The 9,706-nt window shown below is 40.3% G+C and overlaps 1 protein-coding gene across 1 annotated transcript in view; it reads left to right on the top strand.

Annotated features, from left to right (window-relative positions):
• The first annotated feature begins 5,436 nt into the window (after positions 1-5,436).
• LOC104965419 (ankyrin repeat and BTB/POZ domain-containing protein 2-like) overlaps positions 5,437-9,706 on the top strand; it is a 13,293-nt gene continuing 9,023 nt past the window's right edge. Inside the window, exon 1 of the mRNA XM_010794374.1 lies at positions 5,437-6,313. Within this exon, the coding sequence (XP_010792676.1) occupies positions 5,437-6,313 (877 nt within the window). The remainder of the gene's footprint in view (positions 6,314-9,706) is intronic.

The raw sequence follows: 9,706 nt of genomic DNA, 5'->3' as shown, positions 1-9,706 counted from the left end.
TACTACAAATTTTTTATTGTTATCTATTATTCTTAATATATTAATTTGTATTATTCTCTTCTATGCTACCGATCGGTCGCAAATCGTATTGACAATTCCTACTGATAAGACGGAGGTCGCAGCGAGGTCGTGTTAGTGCGTGATTACAATCGAACTCGGTGGCTTTTCCTCAGTTGTGATTATCATCAATCAGACACACACACACACCAGCAGACAGACAGACAGACCAGACAGACAGACCAGACAGACAGACAGACAGACAGACAAGACAGACAGACCAGACAAGACGACAGACAAGACGAATAGAGACACGACAACACACACACACACACACACACACCACACACACACACACACACACACACACACTACGAACACACCACACACACACACACACACACACACACACACACACCTGTACTTTCTACTTCTTACATGTTGAACTCAAATACCTGTACTTTCTACTTCTCTCATTTTCCAAACAGGCTGGTTCCTTTAGTCTGAATGTGTGTTTGGTGGCGTGATCATTATTATTTAGAGTCATTGCGTGCCTATTGATTTGAACACGATCCGTGTATCCATCATTTCCTGGTCTTCTCTAAAGAAGAGGGACCAATGGAAACGTTGTCATGTTGCCGTTGTTCAGCATGGAAACATTCATTAGCTAACAATGACATTATTGTTCTATTAATATAAAGGGAGATCAGGTACTCTTTAAAACAGCTGCTAGTTATGGGTACTTTTTACTGAAGTACATTTCAAAGCCTCTTTAGTTTGACTTGAGTAAAGAAGTTTAGTCAGTACTTCTACTTTCACCAGAGTATTTTTAAACACGAGTATCTGTACTTCTACTTGAGTATATTTTCTAACATATTCTAGGGTTACCCATTCATTTCCTATGGCGGTCATTTTTGACAGAAAGTTGACTAAACCACTCAAAATTGAAACTGGTGATCAGCAAATGTTATATGTTCATAACCCTACTGTGGAGGATATCATAAGGCCTTGAGACAATCAAATGTGAAACACAATGCAATACTTATGATTGATGAAAGTAGTAAATCGGTCAGATTTGATCCGAACACAACAGGAGGGTTAAAAGGCTTGGCCAATAAAAAATTAAAATACAAGCAAATACAACTATGCAGGCACATTGTATGCCACCTAAAGATGGACATAACAACACTTTGTTGTGTCGCGTCAAAAGTGTTGAGTCTAGTCATGTTTCATATTTTTGTTTAGTACATTTTTGTATTGTCTCCCACTTCCTGTTTTGTTTTGACACTCACCTGTTAAGTTTCATTCCAGGTCCCTTGACTCCCTACCCTTGTGTGTGTCTCCCGCTCTCATCAGCGCCCGCCCCGCCCCTGATTGTTTCCAGCTGTGCCCAGTTACCTCTTGTTTAAATTCCCCAGTCTCCCCTTATTTTGTCAATTCGTCTTGTCCAGTCTCCATGTCAGTAGTCAGCGTTCCAGCAGTTACTTATCTTATCTCAAGCCTGATTCATGCTCCTGATTTACTTTTTACTTAGTTTTGTTCCTCACTTGGTGAGCGATTTTCTTTTGTGCCTTGTTGAGCATTTTTTCACCTCGTTTAACGGCCCGTCCACACAGCAGCGTGCGTTGAAGCTTGCCGGTGGGCGTGTCTGAAACTCGACCAACAACCAATCACATGAATCTCCCGCCCCGGACACACAAGCACGCGGTGTGATTGGCTAGAGCTTGTACTGGCATATGATTCGATTGGCTGACGCTTCCGTCGAAGCTTCAAACGTTGAACATTGCTCAACTTTTGCAACGCGTAGCGACGCTCCCACAATGCAGTTCGGCGAAGTGTCACGTCACCCCATTCAAAGTGAACGGGCAGAAGCGTTGAAGCTTCAACGCACGCCGCCGTGAGTTGGGGCCGTGATTGTAGTGGGGTTTGAACCTGTACCCCACTGATCCGAACACCAACGCACAAGTCCACTGCGCCACATGCCTCCCTGTAATCAGTGTGTTATGGTGCTGCAGAAACTATTCCACAGTTTGGTGCAAATCCATACAAGATAAATCCCAACCATGACCATTTTAGTATAGGCTATTATGAAGGGGAAATAATCATTCCCTCCAAAATCCTGAATCTCATTTATATTGCAGTATCATATTTATTTCCAAATGTCATCATAGTGCCAACGGGATGAATGTGTTCAATTCTAAAAATATTGATAATAGTGTAAATTGATTTGAAAATAATTAAGTATTTAATTACTTAACTAACACAAGGTAAACCCAAGAATCTTTGCAGAACAAACTTACCTAACATCGTCTTTCTAAGTCACAATGGAATCCTTTTTAAATCACATCTCTCTCACTATGCATGTTATTTGCATTTTGATAACTTGTGCCAATTTCTCTAAAAATCTTATAATGAAGAGGAGACCCAGCTACACAGACACTTGGAAATGTTTCCTGTTTTGAAATACCCGAAAGTCTCTTTGATGGAGTTTTATAACGAAGCATACGGACATCTTAGAGGCATCACCCTTTAAAATAAAATTTACTTTTTTGTAGTTTTGTAACGTTTTCCGTGAGAGAACAAAAGTGTTTCTCAGTCGGCCTTTGTAAAATGTTTGCTAGCAGAGTAACAGTTTTATTTTTTGTACTAATGTCTTGATGCCTTATTTGGATCGGCTTCAGTTCTTCTGTGGACGTTGTTGATGTTTTGAACGCTGCACAACAACGGGGGAATTTAACACGAGGACAAAAAGCAACTTTTCAGGAGTTGGACTGAAACCTCTGAGATGGTGAGCTGGCTCACTGTCATGATTGTACACATTGAAACCAATAGAGTGGTGCAGGGATGTCCTATTTTTGAAGTAGTACCCTGAAGGCAGCATCACACACCCTGGTTCCCTCCACAAAAAGCCAATGGGATTTTTCCAATTAGGGTTATTGGAGAAAATAATCTCAACGTTTATGAATTTTACACGTTTTGTTCAGCAGGATAATCTCCACATATGAACATGAATTTATGTTTTTTGAAGTAACACGCTAATGTAGGACTATAAAGGAACTGCAGCACGGTCACATGACGTAGGCGTCTCATTTAGACACTTGTTAGATAGTTGTCTGCAATGTCAAACTGCAAATGTTGGGACCCCAAAGTTTTATGTTAGAAATGTAAAGTAATGTTCACCAGCAATAGGAAACTGTTAGATGCTACCTTGCCATTTGCGTAGTTAGCATAGGTTGCAGTAAATTGGGGATGATTAGCATTAGAGGCTATGGACAATATTTCTCAACAACTGCTTGGCCAATTTATAATATATAAGAGTGTTTTTTTTTGTTTTAAGATGTTGAATCCATTTCTAACCCTTTCAGAATTCCAAATGGCCGTTCAAACTAGAAGTTGGAAAGTTGGTAGAGCATACTTGAAAAACTTGGTATGGTCCGAAAACCATTGACCTCCAGACCAGGGAACAGGAAGGGATAAAATGCTGAGTAATTTGTTGGTCCAAGGACTCATTCCTGCACCACTCTATTGAGCTTTTAGTGTTTAATTTTAGCTCAGTAATTTATTGTCTTATCTTCTTTGTAAATGCACCGCTCTTGTGCTCAACGATTTTCAAGAACTGGAATATTTGCTGAGCTCCTTTAACGGTTGAAAATAGCCTTTTTGTGTTTTGAGCCGTGCAGAGGAGAATGTGGATGTCAGAATAGCATTGTGTTTGTACAGTATTGTAGAGAAGCTAGAAGCAGTTTTCCCTTTTCTTCAGCTCTGTGCTTAGAAAATAGTGAAAGGTTGACATCTTGTGGTCGTTTTAGGTTTAAGCATGACTACGAGACATCGTCTTGAAAAGTAGAAATGTTGTAAAAAGACTTTTGAACATGTAGAAATAATCCAAATGACAACAAATTGGATTGGAAATATTCAAAGTCATGCAATTTAATACCATTGTTTTTGAATTGTGTGAATATGTTCTGGCTTTTTATGACATTTGACTGTATTTAAAGTCCATCTGGTATAAAGATCTGTATCAAAGAAGCCACCATTGAACCAATTTGCAGCTAGTTTACAATTTAAATGTAATAAGTTATAGAAGGATGACATTTGCAAGCACTTCATGTCAGAATGTGGAGGATAAACACAGTGTTCATTGAATGTTCTTGGCTTTAGATGTGTTGTATATTTAAACTTACAGCACCTTTTGTTAGGAGTTTGAAGAAAGTGATGAAATCCTGGAGCTGAAACAATACAACTTTTATCATTCTTGAGTCTTTGTGTGTTTATTCTGTGTGTGCTGTGGATCTGTACTGTACTTAAGTACACATTTGGAAACGTGTATTTCACCCAAGTATTTTCATTTTATACTTCATTATACTTCTAGCTGCTCAACAACATTTTGGAAGACAATTTGGTACTTTTTACTACATTTATTTAACAGATGTATTTACTTCATATATTCAGATTTTGACACACAACACTTAGGAACAACGTTTCAAATGTGATTATTTGGTATAAATAAACCACTCAACATTATATTTAAGCAAGTATAAACATGAGTGGTTTAACATAAAACGTATCTGCAGCAATCAATCAGCAATCAATCAATTGTACATGGGACTGATAGGATTAGTAGAGAAGTTAACAATTGGACTTCATTTAATTTTTAAAACCAAGTTCCTGATTTTACCATTTAAATAAATGAATATGATATTAATAGCCACACTCAAGGAACAGCATTTGTTTTGGAGAGGTCATCTTTATACTTAAATTAAGTGTGCTTCAAATGGTATGACATGTTTTCATCTTCATTTTGTTACCCATAACAAACAGCAGTAAATACTCAGCCTCAGTTTTTGTTGTAATATATATCCTTTATTTAAGTAATAAGTCTCATTGAGATTAAAATCTATTTTACAAGAGTGACCAGGCCAAGAAGGTTAGCATGAACAAAGTTACAACAGATAAAACACAGACAATACATGCAGTGGTCGTAAAACACAAATGAAATGGCACATTAACCAATCATTAAAAACTGGCACAATTTAAAACGACTTCAATTATGGGATATACGAGCAATCACATCGACCAATGGATTCTTGTTCTCTGTCCTTCAAGATGGGCTTGAATTCCCCCAAAGTGATCAAATCTGACAGTTTCAGCTCCTTCTGTACATTATTCCAAGCAAACGGGGCAGCATATTTAAAAGCTTTTTTACCCAGTTCTGTAATCATTAGTTTGGCCACAGGGAGGCGCTATCGGTAAACTCACCTGTGTTATTATTATGGAGTCAGGATGTGATTGGTTCGTGCGTAAAACAGTTCTCTCTCCTCTTCATGTTTTGGTCAGTTGTGGCACAGCTGTCTGGTCTGGGCAGTTGAACTTCTTCCAGGGAAACTTGGACTTCATGGAAAACGTTTTACTCCACTGTGCGTAAAACAAATCTACATCATGTCCAGCAGTGTTTTGGTGAAGAACCTGGAGGACCTGAGCCTGGATCCGGGCTATGTGACCGGGGACCTCAGCCCGTCCCTCAGCCTGTCCTCATCCGGTGGGTCGAGGCAGTCTCCGCCGCACAGCAGCACTCCTCCGCGGGGAGCCTGGCAGCGGCACGGCGGCTCTCTGAGTAGCAGGGACGGTAGCTGGGACACGGTGAGCTCATTACCGGAGGACGCCTCGGACCTCCTGCTCAAGTGTCCCCGCCTGCCCGAGGTGGAGGAGTACCCGTGGACGGAGCAGGAGCTGCAGGAAGTCGTGCGTAAAGTTTCGCATACATCCATCACAGAGGAGGCTCTCCAGCGGCTCTCCTCTCTGCTGCGGCGCGCTCTGGTGCGGATCTCCCGCGAGGCGCAGCGGCTCAGTGAGCTCCACAGACGGTGCACACGCCTGGAGGTCCAGAGCGCGGTGAGGCTGGTGCTCAGCTGGTCTCTGGCCGACAAGTGCATCTCTTCGGCGGTGAAGGCGGTGTCTCTGCACTGCATGAGCTCCGGGGACCCCGCGCGCCAGAGAGGGAAGTCCGCGCGCTGCGGGCTCACGCTGTCCGTTGGCCGCTTCTTCAGGTGGATGGTGGAGACGCGTGTGTCGGTGCGTGTGCATGAGTACGCAGCAGTGTGTCTCGCAGCATGTGTGGAGAGTTTGACGGAGGAGGTGGTGGAACGGGCGGTGCGGGTTGTGCGTTTGGCCGAAGAAGAAAAGCTTTTGCCCGGCGGAGAGATGTCCTGCTGCCCGGTGACCGTGGAGCTGCTGGAGGGAACCGTGAACAGCGACGCGGAGCTGTGGGGGGTCCTGCAGGGGTACGAGCATCTGATCTGTGGCAAAAACAAGAATGGTGAGTTATTTTTAATTACATGTTATTGTTGGCATTTATTATTGTTTGCTGTGTGCCACATGTATTGTGTTATGTATGAATAGTGTTATTTTTATTTATTTTGTTGTTGTAACTGTATTTGACAATACTGTTTTTGATATGCCAATAATGCCAATTCGATTTGAATCTGAGTTCACTTACCTCCACGACAACATTTATTTTGACATCCATGAAATCAAAACTCATAAATGTATTTATAATGATGTCTTTAATAAATAAGGAACATATACATACATTAATTAAAAAGGGAAAAAAGACAATTTATGCCAGAATGAGTATCTCATTTCCATCTGAATACGTTGCAGGTTCAAATATTATTATATAATCAACAGAAAGACATATTGAAGTAAAGGAACTGTTTGTCAAACTGTTGGGACAGGTGATAAACGATTTAACTGTAATGTTTAAAACACACAGATCAAACTTTTCTATCTTCAGCACTTGAACATGTGAGGTTTGCTGCTTCATGTTATTTAAAATAGAAATAAACAATATCTTTGAGTTTCACTTTTTGTTATAGAAAATTAAATTGGAGAAATTCGCTTCTAGGTTTTGTGCATTTTTACAAATGTATGACATTTTTAAAGAAAGAAAAATATTGACAGACTATATTTAATGACATATATCTACAGCACTTAATTTTTTGTTTTACTGTTAAATCCTTCAAGATTGGATAAAAAATACACGTTATTAAACTTGAATTTAGAAAAAAAATCCAAATAAATCAGTTGTTTTATTATGTGAACACGTGTTATCTGGGTTTTAAACCTTCTTTTCAGTTGTTAACATTTGAAGTTTTCCCATTTCTTAATTTTTGTCACCTATATGACATACCTTTGATTTGGGAAACTTTCTACAAGCTTTACCCGGAAAAATGACGTTGTGTGAAATGTCACATGTTTAGCAATGAAAACACTCACAGTCCATCCCCTAAAAACACACATGTCAGGATTCACAGGAGAGGCTCCCTGTTCCTGTTGACGCTCAATTATGTTTTCATTCTTATTTCCTGTCAGATATTCATTTGTTTTAAGCAGAAGGATCATGCGTTCTGAATGTAAACAGATATAAGTTCCACCACCTTCTGTCATTTTTCTTTCACCAGTTTAACAAGAAGCTAGCGATATCCTCAGAAAAAGATCCTTCTTCCGCACTGGAGACAAAAACGTGAATAGATTGGATTAAGTATACAAATAATGTAACTAACTGCTGCTCTACTTCAGATATATTTGAAGTCCCCACTCTTTTGGAAACCCCCTGCTTCCGAATCAGTCCTATATTAAATCTGAGTGGTATTACAGAGTGAAACGTTTGTGGCATTAAATTACTCAGAGAATAATCTAGATTAAAATAATAGATAATATCCGGCAGTGTGGCGAGTGTGATGGGAAACCCCCTTCAGACAGGAAACAGGCAGTTTGGGTAATAATGGACACGAAAGTGGAAGATCTTCCTGATAAACGTCTGGGATTTGTATTAGGATTATTTTGTGTGTGAGAGACAGTTCATGTTGACACACTCTCAAATGATTCTGTGCTTGCATGCAGGATTACATTATTACCATATGTTAAAGGAAGAACGAGTATGATTTTCAACTTTGATGTGAATGTTCAGTTGGTTAAAGGGGCCTCTATTGTCTCTCCTGTGACATGTCTCCATGCTTTAATGTTCAAAAAGCTCTTTATTTTCTCATAGTGCCTGCAGCACCTCTTTTCACCCTCTGTCTGAAACCAGAGCCCAGTCTGCTCTGATTGCTCAGCTGGCCGGCTCTGTTGTGATTGTCCTAATCCTAAATCTGGATATTGAGTCAGCATTTGATCTCTTCCTGTCCCCTGGTCTGGAAGTCAATGGTTTTCGTAAATTGTGTTTTCAACTTCGTCACGCCCAACATTAGCCACCTTTAGCTAATCGTACAGTTTGAGCCCAATGCATGCTGGGATACATGTTTCAGACCCCTGTCCGATGGTCCCCCGAGAACACACAGGAAGAAGCGGGTGAAGTAAAGAGTGTGTGTTGTTAGCCTGCGACCCGCACACACGACACAAAGGAAGCTCTCATTCCCGCGCAGGCTACAGAGCACGAGGTTCACCGTTAAATAAACACACACACACACACACACACACACACACACACACACACACACACACACACACACACACACACACACACACACACACACACACACACACACACACACATGGAGATCATCTTCCTGCAGAGTGAGTATGGTTTGGTATCACAAATTACCTTGGGATAACATAATGATACATTCTGTTATGGAGGCCTCTCTAAATACATTTGACTGATAACAAGACTTGAGATTTCTTACTTTCACTTGGAAGTGAGTATGTTGACATTACTGTATTGGTACTTGTCTTCATTATTAAGGCCATCATGGTCTTGATGATGAAAGACAGAGGACTAAGTGATTAATCACAGGTTGATGACGTCACTCCTCCATGATGAACGGCTTTAACTAAGTCTTTCTCTAGAGGGCTTTGGGATGTTCTAACGAGACGTAATCATCTTCCTCTCTCTTCCTAACACCTCCTCTTCTTCCTCCTCTGTGAATCTTTTGTAAAGCCGTCCATCCTCTCTGGCCCCAGACAAACCGCCTGCAGCTTGTAACCAGATTAACCAACCTAAACAACGCCCTCCCGCCAATTCTGATGCATGTCTGACATGAATCTGTGACGTACCAGGAGTTTATTCACTCCTGAACCACTGAGAGTGCAGAGAAACTGGCCAAAGCCCGTTGTTTTTCCTTCATGCCGACATAGAGCTGTTTATCTCCGGATTTATTAGTGTTTTTGCGCAGATTTAGTATTATTTTATAAGTCTTACCCCTCAACTTCATTAGACTGATATTCATGGTAATGTTTCCTGCTCGGGATAGATTAGTCGATTTCCTATTGTTTCATGTGATATGTGATTTATGTGTCTAGTCTAAGTCATTTTTTGTATTGCAGAAGCAAAGGTGTTTCTCAATCCATAGTTGTCACTGTTTTGAAGCAGAAATCCTTTTTTAAATTATTTTAAATTGAGAGTCATTCCTTTTGAAAATTATCTAATTTGAAAGTAATGTTGTTGCAGTTCTAATCCAACATAATGTATTTTATTCAAAATAAGTTTATTCAGATTGATTTTGACATGATGAACTTCTTTTTACATAAACTGCAAAACCGTGATTCAGCAACGCCTTTTCTGGCCTCTGTAGCAACGTTTATCTACAAGATGTCAGTTTTGATCTTCACTAGGACTCTGTTTGCTCTATTAAACCCAGCCTTTACTGACCTCAAACACACACACACACACACACACACACACACACACACACACACACACACACACACT

Source organism: Notothenia coriiceps, unplaced genomic scaffold (genome assembly GCF_000735185.1).
Source record: "Notothenia coriiceps isolate Sejong01 unplaced genomic scaffold, NC01 NC01_scaffold00037244, whole genome shotgun sequence".
Taxonomy (NCBI): Eukaryota; Metazoa; Chordata; class Actinopteri; order Perciformes; family Nototheniidae; genus Notothenia; species Notothenia coriiceps.
The sequence above is the reverse complement of the archived record's forward strand: the minus strand, read 5'-3'. Positions and strand labels throughout refer to the sequence as shown.